At 40.3% G+C, this 21,149-nt stretch overlaps 1 protein-coding gene across 14 annotated transcripts in view; it reads left to right on the top strand.

The window, feature by feature from the left end:
• Window positions 1-21,149, top strand: part of LOC126400797 (CAP-Gly domain-containing linker protein 4-like) — a 57,575-nt gene that overhangs the window by 29,964 nt on the left and 6,462 nt on the right. For 8 of the 14 annotated variants that reach the window (XR_007571007.1, XR_007571001.1, XR_007571005.1 and 5 more), the window contains 8 exons: window positions 467-562; window positions 1,958-2,152; window positions 2,305-2,439; window positions 4,980-5,103; window positions 13,834-13,898; window positions 14,042-14,120; window positions 14,459-14,818; window positions 18,082-18,165. Coding sequence is in view for 4 of the 14 variants with exons in the window: in XM_050061754.1 (XP_049917711.1) it covers window positions 467-562; window positions 1,958-2,152; window positions 2,305-2,439; window positions 4,980-5,103; window positions 13,834-13,898; window positions 14,042-14,120; window positions 14,459-14,813 (1,049 nt within the window). In the remaining 10 variants the exon portion in view is untranslated. Of the gene's footprint in view, window positions 1-466; window positions 563-1,957; window positions 2,153-2,304; window positions 2,440-4,979; window positions 5,104-13,833; window positions 13,899-14,041; window positions 14,121-14,458; window positions 17,932-18,081; window positions 18,166-18,750; window positions 18,762-21,149 lie in introns of those variants that run through there. The other 6 variants (XM_050061755.1, XM_050061756.1, XR_007571006.1 and 3 more) reach the window with 5 other exon arrangements.

Below are 21,149 nucleotides of genomic sequence, written 5' to 3' on the forward strand. Positions count from 1 at the left end.
TACTTTTGGAGACTTTAGGGACCACGAGTAACCCTGCGTTCTCAGAGCGCAGTGTTCTGGTGGGATAATATGGCACTATGAGCTCACTAAGATATGATGGAGCTTGACCATTTAGAGCTTTATAAGTTAACAGTAGGATTTTAAATTCAATTCTGGATTTTCAATCTGTGTTCATAATTTTCAACAGTCCTTCAACAGATACTACAGAATTATCACTGACAGATATATAAAGGTCTATCGCAGTTAAATCCAACTGTCAAATTTAAGAATATAAATATAAAGTTTTAACAATTTCAGTTGTCAAACTTTCAAATTGTTCAAACATTGTAGAACTTTGATGTTACATTATTTATGTCATCTTTCAATCTGAAGCCTTACTGAGATGAATATTGATTTCTGTGATGAAAAGTAGTCACTGTGTCTCTTTTGTCTGTGTGTGCATGTGTGTGTGTGTGTGGGTGGAAAGGTTTATCTCCATCTGTCAAAAAACCCCTTGATAATCAAAAAAGTCCACCTGGTCCCCATCAGGGCACAGAGGGAGACGCCTCAGTGACAAAGACAGGTACTGCAGTTACAGCTGAGTGGGCTTTAATGCACTGTGTATCATCAGAGAACGAGGTGTGGCAGAGAGTTTGCTGTATAAATACTGTGCAAAATCTCTCTGAAGTTCAAACTGTGGACATTGTTCAAACCGTATTTCCACAAACTCCTAATCATCACCTGTCTCTGATAATTACTGCACCTTAATACTTGAATCCAACATCATAATCCATCCATGGGCCGCTCAACAGGAACATCAATGGCTTTATCAATCAGTTGTACCTGATACTTTGATAAACCACTTTGTATTCTTCGTTAGTGCTGCATCTGTCATTGAAACATAATTAAGATTATAAAAAAATAAATTAAAAAAAATCTCAATTCCAGATATTTTTCTCAACCTGAAAATACAATATACTTGCAGGGGTGTGTTTTGGTTTCATGCACAATAAACAGGTCCAGCGATCAATTAAGGCAATGAGAGATTGATTAATTTAACAGAAATGACACAATTAGCAGCTTCCACTGTTCTTTCGGTGTGTGCGCGCCTAGTCTTGGGGGCTCATTAGCGAAGGTTTACTATTGAAAACAACTTTTGCCAAAGGTTAGGAAGTTTTTTGCCCGTCATTCTCTGGGTTCCAATTTGTTTGTAGCTGAATCTTCCCTCTGACTTTACAGCACTTTGGCACAGATTTAATCAATTAGCCTCTAAGAGTTGGGCATTTAATGAACTTATGGCCTGTGAAGGTCTGTGAAAGTTAAGGCTTAATGAGGTCCTGTGTCCAAATGGCTTCTTTAAAGTGAAATTGGGCAACCCACTCCTCTGTCTGTTTCCCTCAAGTTTGAAGGGGTTTTGCATGCTCTCCTGTAATTGGACCACGATAACAGGACAAGCAACTGTAAGAGATTGAGCCCACTTGATTTGTGCTGCCATGGAATCATGTGACACAGCTGCTTGGATTTCTGAGAAAAATACAATGGTAATTTTCTGGATCTGAGTGCTATGGGCACTGTCACATTCAGAAGAAGAAATGGGAAAATGAATAATGGGCTGAGATTCATTATTTCAATAGAATTACAAAAGTCCCTGATAAAGCTTGAATGGATGGATGGTGGGTTCAGTATTAAGAGGGGAGGCACACAGCTTGTGCCGTGTGACTTTAGACTGCAGAATAGATAACAACATTCACAACTAATGTCACGGCAGAGGAGCGTAGATGCAACAGTTGATGCATCTTTTTGAATGATGTGTAGTATATATCTGGCTTAAGTAGCTGTCTTCACAGAAGTAGGTTTTATTAATTAACTTTCGACCGTGTCTTCTGTTTCAGTCACTTGACTTGTAGGGGTTCTTTCTTCAAATCACCTGTCCCCTGTGGTTCTTATCTCTAATTTCTCTGTGTCAATTTCACCGCAGGTGTTCTTTCCCGCTCTCTCTCCTCCTCCTCGTCTTCACTGGACTCTCGGCATGGGCCAGCTGCCCGGCCTCGTCCACTGCCAAGGCAACGTCTTCCTGCCAGACAGCGAAGGGAGCGTGCTTCCCTGAGTCCCAGGACCACACCCTCACCGGCCCTCCGCTCTTCTCCTGACACCACTGCACTTACCACTACAGGTCTGTAACATTATACGCTGAATTGTGTTAACACTGACTTTAACAAAGACCCTCATTATTTCAGGATTTTCTAATAATTATACAGATCCAATGGAATTAAACAGAGCAGTAATGATCACAGGAATCAAACACTCTTTGTTCATCTCTCCCAGGTATTCGAAGTCGAACCCCCTCAGCTAGTAGCTCTGTGTGTGGAGCCCCTGAGGTGCGCCTGGGGGAGAGGGTGCTGGTGGTGGGCCAGAGAACTGGTGTAGTCCAATTCTATGGAAAGACCAGTTTTGCTCCAGGTCAGTCGTTAAGATTGTTGCTCTCCCTGCAAAGATTTGACAGTTAAAATGACTTTGATGTTTCACCATCAATTAGCTCTTTATATGGTAGATGCTTCGCGGCGTTGCTTTTCATCATCTGTGTAATCTGGATGGCACTTCAATCTCTTGCCGCAATCATTAGCACAATGATGTAATCAGCCTTATTTCCATAAAAAGAATCAACCTATGTCGAATGTGAATTGTAAATTGTTGTTAATTGCATTATTTGAAAGGTGAATAATGGCTATGCATATTTAAATGCTCTCTGAAGTTTAATTTGCATGGAATATTTCTACGATGATGCAAAATGAATATATATCAATGTCATGGTGTCTCGTAGCTTTAGCTCTGTTGTTCAGAGGTATGACTAAACCCCCCACAGTTAAAATGATTTAAAAAAATCATTTTATATTTAACAGCAAGCACTGAGACTGATTCAATAGACTGCCCAGTTGACTTTATGAATAATTTTACAGCTGTTTATGAACATACTTTAAATGTGTTTATTGTTAGGATGTTAGGGTTCATAAAGAACATGTGGGGCTCCAAGAGGAGCAAATTGTAGTCTCTGAAAGAGGTTTAGTCCCATCAGTGTTGGGTATATGGTACTTAGAGTGCAGGGAAAAAACAAAAAAAGGAAGTCAAGGACTATCTAAAATATGTATTGTCCCTTTTAATAAATCATGGCTGTCCAGATGTAAAGAATTAGAATTACTGCAGTTTTAAATTGGGCAGCAAACTGGTGAGCTTGTGGCTTTAGACCAAATAAATTATGGTGATTGCACAGTTTAGGTAACCTTGTTGTCATTACAAGGTTAAAAATAAGTGGAGTATTTTATTTTTTTGTATTGATAGAATCAGACTGAGTCAGGTTTCCAGAGGCATAAAGAAAGTTGATACGACTAACTATGAACTTAAATGCCTATAAATGAAAGCTTTGCAGACATAATGTTTGTATTCAAGATTGGGTTTTTCATTTTCACAAATTTCTGGACGAGTGAGTAATTGATCTGAATCAAGGATTGGTAGTTTTGTCTCCAAATGGTAGAACGTGCTTTGGTTGCCTTAAGTTGAAAACTTAATATCTAGTTTTTGTAGCAGGAGATGTCAAAATTGTTTAAATATTAACACCTCTGTGCAGTATCATCACTGTAGAGTAAGTTATATGTAGATCAATATATATGATAATTCTATTAAGCTCTCCCCTTTCAACATGCATGAGCTGCACTGCAGACTCATTCACAAGTCATTACAAAGGCAAACTCTGAGTTGGACAGAAGATACATGGATAGCTAATATATTAGAATGCTGCTGCTGAGCAAAACCATTGACACCCAGACAGAAAACAGCTCACAGTATTCATTAACATTTCGGCAGTTGTTCTGCCCAGTCATGGTTCATGTTCTCACACCACTGAGGATCATGTTTGAGGGGATTTCAGTCTTGAGTTGCCTCTGATACTCTTAAATCAGTGCTAGCGGTGCTTTGTTATCTCAACCTGACTGCACTGAGGACTTCGTCTTGACACCAAAAGCAGCTTTTACTGCTGTACATTAACACTAAATTGACTAATTTTTAACATTTTGCCTGTTCCTTCATGTGGCGTACACATCTAATGTTGTAACACCCTTTTAGAAGTTAACATTTTCAGTCAACAGCTGATTGCTCTTCTGTGTGCCATTTTGTTAGTCTATTCAGCAAACGTAATTGTTTTTTGTAGAGTTTTACCACTGCCAGCATTAGATGACTAATACACTACTTTCTTAATTCATGACTGAAATCTTTTTTAAAGGAATACTTCATCCCCAAAATGACCATTCATGTATCAGTGACTCACCCCGTGTTACACTAAATTTGCAAAGAAAACCTGTTTTTTCTCACATGCCTCCAGTGAACAAAGAATCCAAGAACAGCATCATGGTGATTGTATTGAAGTCATTGGGGACCATGTTTAGCAACAGCAAAACTTAATCAAAACATTCGATGAGAACCTCTCACACAACTTCTGCAGTGTAATCCAGGTCTCATGTCCTGTCGTATGCTCAGTGCTTTCCAAACATATTGCATTAACTGGCCGTCAGCCCTCTCTGACAGGACTGGAAGTGAAGGCCAAGATAAGTTTCACCTGTAGTCCTTGCCGGAAAGAGCAGACTGCAAGGTAATGCAATGTGTTTAGGAAATACTGAGCATACGTCTGGATACAAGAGACTTGGATTACATTGCATGAGTTGTTAGATATAATTTTGCTGTCGTTAGATGTGGTCCCCAATGACTTCCGTACATTAGGTAATGTTTGCAGTTTTTAGATTCTTCGGTCACTGAGGCATGCAAGAAAAGTTTTCTTTGCGAATTTAACGAAACACTAGGCAAAGCTATTGATACAGAAATGGTCATTTGGGTGATGAGGTATTCCTTTAAGGTTGATCTCTACTCTTAGGCCATTATAAATGCAATTATCCGTCAATGGTCCCTTGACAGCTTGTTTGATTTCTGGTCCTTCTGTCTTTCTGTTCATGCAGGGCTCTGGTTGGGCATCGAACTGGACAAGCCAAGTGGTAAGAATGATGGATCAGTGGGAGGAGTGAGGTACTTCAGCTGCCCACCAAAACATGGCGTCTTTGCTCCTCCGTCTCGTGTTCAAAGGTGAGTGCTGGACCTTCATGGTAGTTTTTTTTTTGTTTGTTTGTTTCTACACTCATGACTAATGGTCCCTGTTGATTTGTGCCAGTGGTCAACCGCAGCGGCAAAAACAGATTTGTCAGCTCAGAGCAGATTTTTGAAGAATTTGACAATATGCCCTGAAAACCCTGAGGTTGAGTTTTATTGCCCTCATCAATACATCTGATGACACTAATGAGCTCCTGTGACAGTGTCATTTGTGCTAGTGTTGACATATTTGATTTTGCCCTCTGTGTGGCAAACAGTCCTCCTCTGTACTTGTGATTAAAGGGAGTCTGAGTTGTTAAACGTGAAGCCTGGGGCCCTCACCTAGCATGACACCTCAATTAGTTGTGAGGCAGACGGCATCATCCCTCTCTTTAAATATGCTTTATTGATAATGAATATGTGTTTATTGTTTGTTGGGGTAATATTTTCAAGACAAAGTATGGAATATGTAAGAGAATACTTAAAAAATGTTGCATACATTTGCCTTGTAAGTACTTGGTCGTGCTTTTTTTATCGAACAAATATATTGATATGTCTCACTGTGTGATATACATGTAGTAAGTGATTTTTACATTTGCTCTGAAGGACTTTAAGGAGGAGAACATTTTAATCAAATGAGAATAAGAGTAAGGGCCCTAATATCTGATTTGAAAATTCTTCCTTTGCTTGTACGATATTTGGGAAGATAAAAGTCTGGTTGAGCAAGAGTGAACATGAGTCAATTTTAAAATAAGACCTGAAATAATCTAAAAGATTTCCATCCTTGAATTGTATCGTATGTATAAATATACAGTACATTTTGGAAAATGTAGCTATCAAATAATATAGAAGTTGAGTTCTCTGAAATGGAGAAGCCGGTGGGGATAAAATATGTAAAATGAGCAGCAATGCTGACAAAACGTTTTTGTAGAAAAGCATGTTATAAAGAGATGTGAAAATGTACTTGCCCAGACTGTATTGCAACATGAGAGGTAAGAATCTAAAGGGTACGCAGACATTTTTTTGTCTACAAAATACCTCAATTTCCTTGTTATACTAATACATTTAGTTTCTTTTTTAACTGACATGATTAATCTGTTCTCTAGGGATTTAGTTGCTTGGACATGAGGCGTCATTTTTCACAAGGGAAATCTTTGATGCATTATTTACAATATGTCTGTGAGCCACTGACAATGAAGTTAGATTCTTCAATATTTAGAAACCTTTTGTTTGCTTTGAACCATTCTGCATTCAGATAAAGAAGAATTAACTTCTTTAATCAGTGACGGACAATCACATTGTGAAAGAATCAAGGTGGTGTCATGAGCAAACATTATGGGAGAAACTATGTTGGACAAATTGGTAAATAAGTTGTAACAATGAGGAATAATGGTAACCCAAGAATGGACCCTTGGAACACACCACACTCTAACTGCACTTTGTGCAGTTATGTTTTAGCCATACAGTTGCTGTGTGAAGAGAACCTAAGTCCTGTTTACTGAATATAATGCTCTGATTCACTGCATCTGATACTTTTGATAAATCCAGGTATATATTACAAATAAATTGATCATTAGTAAGTGCTGCTTAGAATTTTATCTGTCAGGTGAAGCAAAGTCATGTATGTGAAGTGGTCTGTATGAAAGCCACACTGATGTCTGGCAACTAAAGATTACCCTCATAGAAAGTGGCTATCTTTACATGCACTGAATATTCATTTTTTTGCCCTTATTCTGAAAAGAAACCCCCAATATTCCTACTAAGCTATTTACAATGTTAATGAAAATGAATATTCGACTAATATTCCTGTGTACATGCAGCCGTTCACACTCCAATAAATGTGTCCTAACATGTTGTTTATCAGGTCAAAATATGGAAAAGTGGAACGGCCGGAGCCTCTGGTGCCATTTTGCTTCTTTGCATCAAAATAGGATATTTTCAAAGTTTTCCACTGGTGGCAGACTTGTTTGATGGTGCTGCCATCCTCTTCCCACCCCTATACATTGCATCAACCACCCTCTTGAAAAGGTCAGCATTGCAATACTTGCGCATACCCACAAACCTGCTGACATCCAAGTCTTTAAAAATGTTCAAACGTAGGTGAATTTCTCCTTCCGACCAGAAATGTGGAATTTTCCTTTGGACATGCATCTCTACCTCACAGCCTTGGAAACTGTTGACTAGTTGGTTCAAATTCAGAATACTGTCATATTAGGAATAATAATGGAATATTAGTGTGCATATAAACATAGTCAGTGTTGCAGTTGCTTTGTTCAGTTGCGTCTCCTGCGCATCTGACAGACCAGATTTATTTTACTCAATACAGCTGTCTTGGCAGACTGGGTTACAAAGTGTCTTTTTAGGCTTCAAGACTTATTTTCTTCCTTTTTACACAAATAAGTAGAGTGATTATGTGTTAAGCTCTGAGTGCTGCCAAATGCAGGTGACCTTTAGATTAGCACTGTGCCTGAATGCATCTTGTATAGACTCTGATGGAGGACTGAAGCTGGTGCTCTGCTATTGTGCTGCTTTCACTGTGCAGCCAGTGTCTAAGTTAGTGTAAGGGCTCAGCGGCATCATTCAAAGCGCCAGACCACAGATGTAATGTTAAGTTACTCATAATGATTCATATGGTTAAAATACTGTCACTAGTGTTATACTGATTGATTTGTATTCTCTATCAGACTGGCTCTGGGCTAAGATGAATTCTCAACACCTCCTCATGTAATTATTTTGTTTTTAATTTCTTTTCTTAAGCCCCATCTCTATTTCCAGACAAAGTAATATGGCATAAGTCGGGCATTTGACATGAATTCTATTTTCACTTTAAAGTCAGTGGTTGAGTGACAGTTTGTTTGTATCTCATTATCTTAATAGCTTTTAGAGTGCTTTGTTCCTTGCATCACTTAAATGTGGGGTTTAAAATATGAAACTAAATGGAACACTAATCGTGTATACTTGCAGTGACTAGTTCAGAAGATTCTCCTCAACCAGGGATACTCAACCTGCTTTGCCCGGGAACCACTTTTGCAAAATGACGGGGCTCTGGGAGCCAGGACCTAGCACAGACCTCTATGGGGGTGTTGGGATCCTGCCTTGGCACTTTTTTGATAAACAAGCTCTGTTTTGATGCTTTTTTAAATGTGCTTTGGCACCTATTTACATTCAAAGTACAAAAGACATTCCCAGTGTGAATCATTTTTATTTTCATTGTGAATTAGAAAATGAATGTGGGCCACTTGGCACCCCGGGCTGAAAGTTGAGCATTTCTGTCCTTGATGCAGTGTCTTCGTTATTTAAATATAATCATTAATAGCTCTGTGATTGCCCGTGGGTTTTGGAGCAGTTTCCTCGAGACTTGAATAAAATGAGCAACATGTAGGTGTATAGCAGCTTTTGTTACAGTTTGGACCCTTTTTGTTTTTACATAGAGACAAATAACAACATAAAACAACATGGGCTACAACATGCATGCACAATGTGGCCAAAACTCCCCCTGCCCTTCACGCCAGACTCATTGTTGACATGTTAGCTAATCCCACCCAAAAAATACAATAACATATGGAATAAAAAATTAAAGTAGACAAATAATGACATCCGCAGTCATAATGGTTGTAATAGTAGTGAGAAATACATCATTAAATAAATCATTCTTGATCACGGTAATATGGAATTTCCTGGGCCAAGACTGGTCCACCCGACAGGACTGATAACTGGGAGCCACTTTTAGTGATGTTGTCTTATTTTTGATAGGTACATTATAATACCTTTGACTAGAATTAGGCTGAATGGTGCCACTCAATATTTTCCTTGGTAGAACCAGTGCAACTTAAGTTCAGGCCAAGCCTTTGAAATTTGCTTAATAACCTTCTCTGTGAGAAAGTGATACTGAAGCAGTGTTTTGTGTTTGAAACATCTGCTGGAGACTTAAGATAGGGACCAGTCAATTTTAGACTGGCGGGAGCTCCTTTGAAAAGATCCTCTCAGCTAAAATACACTCGTCTCTTGAGGTGTCTAATCAGCCTCTTATAAAGCTCTCTGATGTGTGCAATCTGCTCTGGACATGCATTCAAGCCAGTATATCTTGGCTCAACATATAATTACAGTAAACCTATTAGCATGCAGAACCAAAAAGCAGGAAAACTTGAATTATACACATTTCACTTGAGTGTGATTTTTGAACCCAGCAGTGATGTCTCTAATAATAATGTAGGTCAGTAAATAATAATCTATCTCAGCCGTGACTTGAGTTTTAGAAAAGTGCAATGATCCAGAGAGATATGAAAATATTTATGAGTTTGTGAAGACATGTTCTGTACTCAAGTAGTGTTTATACTTTGTCATTTTAATTTATTGCTGTTTTGAAAATTGTTTTGACATTTTTTTGATATCCAAACAGATGTTTGCTTGATTCTGCACATCAGTTGCCATTTTGCTTGTACTCCCACAGAAATTACTCCCAGTTTTACAAATTGCGAAGAGAATAGCTGGACTTAATGATGGTGTAGGAGGCAGGACTGTGGATGTAATGTATCTATAATCACAAACCTATCATTTTTCTGTGTTTCTGAATCAGTTCCAGCTGCAGTGTATGTGCATATTGTGCTGTTGATTCTTAAAAAACAAACAAACAATGCTGCAGTGGCCAATATTAGAGCCCTATTATAGAAACGTAAAACTGACAAATAAATCTCCAGTTGGCACTTTGCCTGCTTTCCCTTCCTATTAATCACACTGTTGTAGAGATTTTGGCCACTTCCAGCTGTTATCAGCTGGAAAGATTGTGTCTGAAACACAGATGGGAGATACATTAAAGGAAAAGCCGACATAAACAGTCCTGATGAGGTAAACAGAACAGCGTTAACAATTGTTGGTAAAGAGCTCTGCTGGAGCGATGAACACTATTGTTCCAAAAGGTGTTCCTCATTTGGTGTTTTGATGATGTTAGGGGAAAGCGCTGGAAAACACTTAAAACAAATCCGAGCTCACTTAATACTTTGATGCTCTTCAACATTAACAGCAAAATAAAATCTTGCACAATATGGATGTGAATAGAGTTGCCTCGTACAGACTTGTTACCTGTTTTAGTACAGTCTGTGTTTATTTGGTACATACAGCAAAGTGACGCATCATAGAAACAACAAACATTTAATTGGGGGATGATGCACCTATAGACAATAGGTGCATCTCAAGTCTCTTAACTGTCATTTCCTTGCTCCCTGATCCTCGCTTGAACCGTAAGTCATTTTGGTGCGCCATTTTGAAGACCATCTCAAAGCTCTTATTTTTGCTGAGGAGCTAAGATTAGGGAGCCAGGAGCGATGAGCAAGGATACACAAGAGCTGCCTTCACAGAAGTGTTAATTTGACCGACATGCCCCTGAATTTTATTGACTGGACGCTGCAGCTGATCAGACTGATCTGATACATAACAACCCACAGAAGTTTCATACTGGAGTGAATACAGATAAAAGATTTAAGTGAAGTGTATCACCCCCAAGTTTGATATTTTATTTGTTTTCTGATTCACCATCTTCTCAAAATCAGCTGCCTAAATTGTAGGTTTGAACAACAAAAGACAGACAACTTTCTCCATTTATTAGACAGATTTTTCTTTTCATGGTCTGTTATTTCCCCCATTGACTTTTATTATGGAGACAATTAAAGTCAGAGGGAGTCTGTCTGTCAGCAAGACACACTTACCACATTACTGATCGTCTTTTCCAATCAGTCACATGTGAAGCTAATCACTCCTGAGCTTAAGGTTTGTGAGTTTCATCATTTGAATTTTTCTTGAAATGTTTCACCTAAAACAAATTTCTAGTGTTTGAAAGATACCATAATGGTATCTGGATTATTAAAAAATGAATCCACAATCAGAATATCAATAAATACAGGTGTAAATAATCAATAAATAATTCAAACGCATTCTGTGCCTGTGAGCAGGACTCAGTACTAATACAGAACGCAGGTTGTTATTCATGTGCAGATGTGCAGATGCTTGATAAACAGAGAGAAAACACAGCTGCTGTGCCAGTGACAATTGTGTCTTTATTACATACATATATGTTATTTTATGTGTGTCCAGATACGAACTCCATCAAAAGTCTCTTCAGCTATGACTAACAGCTGACTAACAGCCTATCCAGCTGTGATGAGCTGCTGCTGTCATCAGAAATGGACGTTGCTTCACGTGACAGTTTTGAGGAACCAATGTCTCATTTCCCCAAAAACATATTTCGTCTGTCTTCCCTCCTCCCATGGTTTACTTGCGTCTCTCCATGCATCCCTGGTGGGAGGGACTACCACACAAGGAAAAGACAAGTGAGGGAAATGTGGATGCTATTTAAGAGACTTGAGATGCAGCCAATGTCTAAAGCTCCTTTCCCACTGGATAAAACCCCTGCTTACACCAGCTAACATCTGGCTGTTGTATTTTATGGGAAAGGTTACAGTTAGCATTCACTCCCAGGATAAATGACTCCGCAGCAGTCACAGGTATTTATCGGCTTCAGCTCTGATCTCTTTGATTGGCAGTGATGGAAATACGACACCCAGACGTGATGCATTGACAGACGACCACAAAACTCCTTCTGTCTTTGTCCAAGCAGCGTTTGAGCATTGTTCAAAATTTAGTTGGCACAAAGTTAGAGAGAGAGACTGAATAAATGAGATATAAACAAGATCTAACCACCAAAACATTTTCACTGGCCTCCATGCTGCTTTTTTCTGTTTATTGACCTGTTTTCCGGCCCGTCCGAACCGAACGTGATGCATTTACGAGCCCTGAACCAAAACTATTAGAGCCACATGGATAGCTGAATTAGTAGATGAATAAAATAACGCCATCTTAAAGCATTGTATATTAAGTATTAGTAGTTTCTTTGGTTCCAAATATGCATTGTATCTTTCATACAGGTTTCAGATGTATTTAACACTGAACTTAACATGAGTTAAATCTGTCAGTAGTAGCATTTGGATGTTTTTGCATGCATGTGGCTAAACCTTCCTTCATCTCAACGCTCTGTTAACCTCTATTAACCCTGTTCTCACTTAAGTAAGGCAAACGAAGGAACCACTGCCATGTTGACTCGTTCAACTAGTGCATGACTAAAAGCAAATTCCTCTAGAGGCCTTGATATTGCTGCACATAAGATCACGCTTGCACACTTCACGCAGAATAAGTGTTGACTCAACATATGTGTCAAGTCTCAAGGTGGCTCTTTATGGAGATCATCTAATCCTGCGGGTATGGAAACCTCTGTCTGACATGCATATTTACAAGCCACTAAGTTATTCAGCGCCAGGCATTGTTTTGTTTTTGCCTCACATTTTCTGCAAGTGGATAAAAACTGTTGACCTTTTTCATTGGATGGCACATTAGCAGCATAATGCCTCAAGTGTATAATGTGTATTATAACTGGATGAAAGCCATTACAGTTTAAAAAGCAGTTGACACCTGAAATACTGATTGTGTTTATTTTGAAGGAGAGCGAGGTTCTTCAGATCTAAGGGATTGCTGGTTACATTAACACATTCCGCCTTTTATACCTAGACTTTATCAGTCTCTTCACCTTCCTTTGCTGCTTGTGCTTCATCTCAGTGCAAGTCCACCATTCAGGGGGGAGATTTCCTCTTCTCTTCCCATCTCCCACCGTTTACATCTTCCATGAGATAAAAGCTGCTTTTGGAAAGTCAGCGCCTGCATTTTCTTGCCATCCTATATGTCCTTTTCCTATCTTCTTTTTTTCTTAATTAACCCCAAGGCACATAGTGTGCTCATTTTTCGACGTTGGCACTCTCCTTCCTGATGGCTTTCAGAAGTCTAACATTATTATAGTCACATAGTGACTTGAGAACACATCAATAACTAGGACAGTCACTCTTGTGCAAGCAGCAGGAATGGTCTTTTTTCCTTGTTGCTGTTCACAGAGAGGGGACCATCACCAAATGTAGACCTTGTCAGGTTATTTATTTTTTAACTCTAAAATATCACAGATACATAGGAGTAGATTTTGTGGGGACGAAGGGGACACATCCTCTTCTCGCTATTTAGAACTTGTGCATTTGTCCCCCCCAATAAACATGAAAGTGGTGAAGTTTAATTTTGACAAAATAAGATAATAAGGCATCAGAAATTAATGCAGAAAAGGCACAAATTCGTGCATCAAAATTCACAAAAATATAGGAAGTAATGTGATGGATGATCTTGTCTTCCAACCATTCAAAATGCTTTCACGCTGCATGTGTCATCCACCCATACACACACACAGTCATACATTGATGGTCATGGCCACTATACAAGTTAGCACCTGTGACTCAGTTAACTATTCATGCACACTGAGCGATTTGGGGTTCAGTATCTTGCTCAAGGATACTTAGACAGGTGGACTGGCAGAGCAGGGGATCAAACTGCCGATCTTCCGATTTAGTAGACGACCCGCTCTAACTACTTAGCCATAGCTGTGTTTGATGCTCAGATTTTCCTGGCAGAGGACCCCCAAACCCCTATTTCATGTGTTTCACCCCTAATGGTGAAACAAAATGTACGCCCTTGGACAGATTTTTTCATGCATTTTCAAAATGGTCTGACTGAGATAAACTCTGAGTCAATGTTTCACAATAAATTGTCTCATGTTGAAAACTCAATGAAGGTGCCTAAATGTTACTTAATGTGATATGTTGCTGTATGTCACTTACAAGTTTCTGTCTTTCCTTCCTCTCACAGAATCCATGGATCTGTTGATTGCCTTTCAGAGCTCTCCTCCTCACGTCTCAGCCATCCTTTCAGTGGTGAGAATTCTGCCTTCATTGGAGGCTTTGATTCGGATTTATTTGAAATGTGCCATTGCATTTATTATGCTGCGGGTGCTTGTGAAGTCATTCTTTCACAAGAATCTGTGTGAGAGTGCTTGACTCTTGTGATTGCCGTGCAGGGACAATCCGTCGCAGTTTCAGCACATCATCGGCCATCGCCACCCCCAAGGAGACGAGCAGAAAAAGCCCCTCTACCAGGTGTGGCTCTCTTTTCCCTCATTTCCACACAGCCCTCACATTTCACCCTCCCCAATCTTTTCAACTTCATCCTAAGAAGTGGCAGAATCAATACCGATAAGAAGCAGTGGTATTAGTCAGCAGAGGTTCCTTTTTTAAATGGCCCATGCATGGTTGTGGCCAGAATGAGAGAGAACAGGGAATTGAAGATCAGTCTCTCAAACATCAAGCTGCCATCAATCTCCCACTTACTTTTGAGATGTTCTTTCACACTGCATACCTTTTCTCATAAATCTTTCTTGTTGTATTTTTTTTCCTGGGCATCCGCAATTCATCTCAAATAAAAAATCAACAAAAAGAAGTCGCTCCAACCCTCACCGTCGGCGCTGGAGTACTCTCAGCGGTGTTCCCGGGAGCACAGTAGGGTCCAGCCCTTCACCCAGCTCTGACGGACAGGTCTGCCTCCACGTGGGCATGCAGGTGCTGCTCAGCAGTGCCAATGAGATGGCATTCATCCGTTACCTGGGTACAGCAGACTTTGCCCCGGGCCTTTGGCTGGGTCTGGAGCTCCGAACCCCTAAGGGCAAGAACGATGGCTCTGTGGGCGGCCGCCGTTACTTCACCTGTCGACCTGGCCACGGCGTGCTGGTCCGCCCCAGCCGTGTCACCTACCGCGGCATCAATGGTTCACGCTTGGTGAATGAAAGCAGCTAAGGACTGTAAGAGCCACAGTGGGGCAGGGCGGGAGAAGAATTTGACATGTATTGACTTTCTGTTTCTGATCTATTCACAGCAAAAGATTTAAGTTTAAACTTCTTGTTCTTTTTTGCGTTGCGCAATATTTCTCATTCATATAGTTAATCCTCTGCGCTCTTCCAGAGGTGTCGTAAGTTACAGTAATAACACCATGTATTAATAGTTCAAATTTAAACTACTAGATTTAGTTTTTGGAAAAATATAGGAGGCAAAGAAAGCACTTTATAAAATAAACTTTAAATTCTTATTAGAATTTGTCTTGGCAGGATACAGGGGGGGAAAGTCTTAAAGACATAAAACACTGCACTACTTTTAATCTGATTGCACTGAGAAATGATATCAATCAATAAGATAGATCAGAATAAGATAAACTGGATGGTATGGATGTGCACACATGAAAAACTATTTCTAATACCCAAAGCTAATTTTGATCACATCAAGTAGAGATTTTTATCAGATAATTTAGGTGGTAATGTAGCTTACTCTCTAACCAAAAGTGTGCATGTGTTTGTGATAACGTGCGCGTCTGCGTGTGCATGTGTGTATTAATTAAGAGCACTTTGAAACAAGAGCGAGATTGATCGTTCCAGGGTCGTCATATGGCTCACAGATAATTGATGGAAGTTGAGTCAAAACTGGATTTTCACTTTATGAATCAATGTGAATTAAACAGAATTTAATTAAGCCGAGACCTCTGTGACCCCCCATCAGAATACAACCACATCAACACAAGTTGTTTCCTCCTACATCCATCAGTCTCTGCCACAGACTGTCCATTTACCCAACAAATGATGGTTATGTTATGCTATTAGCAGCAGAAATCTGTGTATTGCTCTTTTTATGATTCTGTTATGGCAAACAGCAGACTGGTATCAACGTAAAGGCAGTGGTGTCATTAAGGTACAACCCCAATTACAAAAAAGTTGGCACACTGTGTAAAACATAAATAAAAACAGAAAACAGTGATTTGCAAATCCTTTTCATCTTATATTCAATTACACACAGTACAAAGATATTTAATGTTCAAACTGATAAACTTAATTGTGTTTGGTAAACAAACACTCATTCTGAGTTTGATGCCTGCAGCACGTTCCACAAAAGTGCCTGGGGGACACGACATCCATGATTTCCCAAAAACAATTTGAAATATCTGCTCATCAGACCAGGGCACACTTTTCTACTTTGTGTCAGTTGATCTCAGGCCAAGAGAAGACAGCACCGTTTACAAATATTGTTGATGTTTGGCTTTTAGTTTGCATGGTAAAGTCCTAACTTTTGTAGATGCAGCGAAGAACAGTGCTTTTTAAAAGTGTTCCTCAGCTCATGTAGTAATATCCTTTATACAGTTATGTTGGTTTTTAATGCACTTCCGTCTGAAGGATCAAAGGTCACAGACATTCAGTTTTCAGCCCTGCCCCTTACGTTCAGAGATTTTCTCAGATTTTCTGATTCTTTTGATGATGTTATGGATTATAGATGATGAAATCCCTGAATTCCTTGCAGTTGTGCATTGAGAAGCGTGCTCCCTAACTGTTGGACTATTTGTTCATGCAGTTTTATACAAAGTGGTGAACCTTGCGCCATCCTTACTATCCCACTTTTGTTGCCTCTGTCCCAACTTTTTGAAACATGCTGCAGACGTCAAATTCAGTAGGAGTGCATATTTACAAGGAACAGTCATTATTATTAAATGTCCTGTACTGTATTCAGTTGAATATAGGTTGCATTGTGTTTTTTGTTTTACACAATGTCCCGATTTTTGGAATCCAGTCTGAACAACATGTTCATGGTAGCTGGGAACACACTAAATGATTGAAAGCCTGAGTATAAACCTGACTTGTGTTGTTGTTCAGGATTCAAACCTCTTTGCTTCGGTTTCCTCTCACTGAGCATCAGACATGTCAGAGCTGTCACAATTTACGTCACATTTTCAGTTTTTACAGCCTGAATTTGAAAAACACTAAATGTGACCCTGTAGTTTGAAAGGACAACTGTAATATCAGACCTGCCAGCTTCCCGGTACAGTATGGTATCATTTCATTTGTTGAATACCACAGTTCAGAGCTGTGGATGTGGCATAATTGCATTTGACGCTTATTTAAGCAGCTTGACACAGGAAATATGCAGCCATCCAGAAGTTTCAAGGATAGAGTTTGCTATTTGATTAGAGCTGTCTGGGCAACTCAGCAGAGAACAAGCTATTGATTGTGCATGTGGAAAACAGGCCCGCTATTCAGCAAAACACTCATGTACCATCCAATTAAGGTGTGTAGGCCACAACAAGAGCCGTAGAATCTCCAATGGCCTCCTCTCATTGATCCGTCTGCCCCCTTTGATTAAAAAGCAGCGGTGGTCGAAGTCCAAGGTTGTCTGAAATATCTGCCACAGATCCAACAAATGAAATGAGTGAAGGTTTTAGAAGCGCAGTCTTTCCAAACTCACACTGAAACATTTAATCAACACTTTCTTCTTTAAAAATAGCTTCTCATTTGCATCGAGGCCATCTCTGAGATAATTTCTGTGGCATTTGTTAGTGTTCCTCGTTTCAGATCTCATCTTTAGATCAACTCACATATTTTGGTGTATCTGCAGTCCCAATTGTATTACAGCATGAGTGATTTTTAAATTCCACTGATGGGTATGAAAGTCTTTTGACGCTGTGTTCATGTGGGTAATAGATTGTTTTTTCATGAATTTCCTGATAAGTGTATCTGAAGTGTGAATGTGTGAGAAAGGGCTTTGGTCTGATGCATTTACATGTTGTGGAAAATAACAATATTTGTAAAAAAAAAAAAAGAAAAAACGAAAATAAAAGATTCTATTCTAATTTGACTCCTTATCTCCATGACACTCTCTTTCTCCTTTGGCTCTGTGCCTTTATCGCGTGTGGTTGTACTAATGAAAAAGAGGTTTGCTTGACTTTCTTGGACTGTTCATAAAGTGCAGAGGAGTGTTGCCTTCAGGGAATGAAAATGAAATAGCACAAGCACTTTGAAATGGTTACACGTCTGTTCACTTACCATCTGATTCCACTGGGGCTCATCTTAGCCAAAGCTGAAAAAGCCTGCTGCTGGAGTGGCATTGTTTGCTTACCGCCAGCCTGGGCACACAAATTCAAGTTTGAGTGTGGGTGACATACTATATTATGCCACGATTGTGGAATAAATAGATGTTTGAATTATTGCTTTAGATTGTTTTCTATGCTCATTGCTACTTATGTTTGCAGTCCAAACAGGAGAGACAAAACCAGGGGACAGGATCCAGGGAGGCAGTGTTCATCCAAACTTCTGACCAAGAGATTAATTTAAAGGTGAGAATGAAATGGTACAGTCAATGGAACACCAATTAAAACACACAAATAAAAAAAAATCTCCAGCAGTAATGTTAGGCAGAAAACAGTCACAATGTTGGAGCAGCATCAGGCTATCACTTATCCAGGGAATAAATGAATATTTTTATTGTACTACACCCCATCACTAAAAACAATAGATAAGATAGATGACAAAGTCTTACCTAAACTCACTCTTTATTCTCACATATCTCATTCTTCTTTCTAACTTTGAGGTATTATCCATCCGTTGAGAATAGCACTGATGGACAGCTGGAGCATTCTCCTGAATTCATTTACTTAAGCCTCAGTGATGTTTGTCTGCACTTTGTCTCTTGCAGACAATTTGTCAAATTTTGGTTTGTGAAAAGAGGAACTAGAGAGTAAAAGGACCCAGTACAAACACTGCAAGACATTGTAATTAAACCCTGATTTATATCATCAACACACATTACTTTAATCCTCATAATCATACAAACATTTTGACGTGAACGCTTGCAAGTTGTTAACATGGGAATCTTTCCTATGGCCACCATCCACCCCACACATCAATTCTTATTCTTGCAGGGATGCTGAAGGGGTCATTGCACATGCAGCCTACATGTTCTTTGTGGAGTTGGAGAAGCCCTCACTTTGTGAGCTGTGGGTGCAAGCTCAGCGCTGAGTTGATTGTGCTCTTAGTCTGTGTAGGACTTGTCACCTATCCTGTCATGTTCATGGACAGGGTTTTAACATGTAGCTGAGGAGTAGAGAGGAGCCCTGTTTGGTAACCTCATGACTGCATCTCTGCGTTGTTTTCTGCGTGGGTGCTTTTCTGCTGACTGTCAGGTTACTTGTGCAATTCAGCGTGCACATCTTTGTGTTACATGCATCGAGGGTCAGCACCTCAAAGCCCGAGGCCATCATAGTCTAGTGAAAGTGATGGATTTCCCCATGTGGGTTAGGGAGGCAGTAGTTGCCAAAACAGAGAAAAGTTCTAATATCCTGAACTCATGGCCATGTGTTATCAGTGAGAGTGAGATTGTTGATTTGAGTTTTGGTGTTGTCAGTTCAAGCTAAGGGCGGCCAGATATTTTCATCTGGTTAAAATAATGTATATAGAGGGACATTTTAGCTGGTTCTCTTTTTTGATTATTCATTAAAGCTTTTTGCCTTTATTACAGTACAGCTAGAGAGTGACAGGAAAGGGAGAGAGAGGATGGGGATGACATGCAACAAAGGGCCACAGGTTGGAATCGAACCAGGGCTGCTGCAAAGGACTCAGCCTGCATGGGCTGCTCACTCTACCTGTTGAGCTGGAGAAATCACCACTTAACTGGATGGTTTAACTTCAAATAAACACAAGAAATTTGCGCTCTAGATAAAGGATCAGCGCTCAGTGAATAGCCTCCTAAGCCCTATGAAAAGCCATTATGGCAAGGCTTAACTATACAGAGCAATGAGCAGTGATAACTAACATGTCTTTGGGGTCATCGGGTGGGAACCTCCTTTCACCAGTGTTTCGTCTAGTTGGTCCCACGACACTTCCAGGAGGCTAGACGGTGATCTCTGGTGTCCCAGAGACACTCCCCTAATGCCAGCTCTCACTGCTCCCCGCACCAACCCAACAACCTCCTTTACCCCACTTACGCATGGCTTTCTCAGCCCAAACAGCACTGCCACCGTCGTCAAACCCAGGCTCCGTTTTCTGCGAGCTCCAGGTAGTGACCGTACCGATACTACCTTTCCTGGTACTTTCACCATACCCTATTTCACATGCTACATATCGAAACTCCAATATAAGCTAAAGTTAAAGGAGATAGAGAAGATAAACTCACAGGCTTTCTCAGTCCAAACAGCACCGCCACTTTCAACAAACCCAGGCTCCGTTGATGCGAGCTCCAGGTAGTGACTGTGCCAATACTACCTTTCCTAGCACATTCACCATACCCTATTTGACATGCTACATATCATAACTCCAATATAAGCTTAAGTTAAGGGAGATAGAAAAGTTTAACTCACAGAATCAGCAAACAAACTCACCTTGAAGCATGGTCTCAAACAAAAGGGATTCAAATAGGCCACTCCCACACTTAAATAACCTTCCTCTTCCTGGATTTTCTCCTGAGAGGACTGATTGGTGGATCTCTCCACGTGATCTCAAGGAGTTATGTACCCTGCCTAGTAGGTCCCCCTGCGGGCCCCCAACTAACATTATTCCTCCTCATCCAAATCCACTGACTAGATCTAGCTGCTTCATCTGACATTTCCTTCACTGTCTTCCTCAAACTCTGTCCCCGCACCCCGAGTTCCCCCAGGAGCGAGACAGCTGATCTTGCTATGAATCCCCTACACCCACTTCCACTGGACAAATCCTAGTTTTCCACCCTCGCTGCTCAGCTTCTGCTGTATGCTGAGTCTGCATACCTAAACTTTTTTCTTTCATAGGCTTCTTCCACTGAGTCTTCCCAAGGAACTGTCAGCTCAATGAAATAACCTATCCGCTGACTCACTGACTACAACACTATGTCAGGCCTCTGATTGTTACAAACTATTTCCTGGGGAACAACAAGCTTTCCCCCTAAATCTGCTTGCATTTCCCAATCACAAGCAACTTCTAGGTGGCCACACCCTTGCCTCCTTACTAACTTATCCCTTCTGTATTTCTCCCCCTCACGGACAAACTGAATTGCTAAACTCCTATTCTTAACTAGCCTGGTTTCAGACCATAGACCCCGCCCACTCTACTGAGTAGGCTTGCATCTCTGGTCTGGCATACTGCAATGAATTTGCGATTTATCTCGTCCAAACGATGGACGGACCAATGAATGCCGGGGGTGGGGGCGGGTCTAGCAATTAGCCAATCAGCGCCACGCTGATGTCAAGCTGTACGCCGGTGGGTAACTGGTGAGGATAGCAACAATGGCGACCGCTACAGATCCTACAGACCACATTAACAATGCTATCGAGGTATTTCGCCACTACTC

The sequence above is a fragment of the Epinephelus moara genome, chromosome 14 (genome assembly GCF_006386435.1).
Source record: "Epinephelus moara isolate mb chromosome 14, YSFRI_EMoa_1.0, whole genome shotgun sequence".
NCBI lineage: Eukaryota > Metazoa > Chordata > Actinopteri > Perciformes > Serranidae > Epinephelus > Epinephelus moara.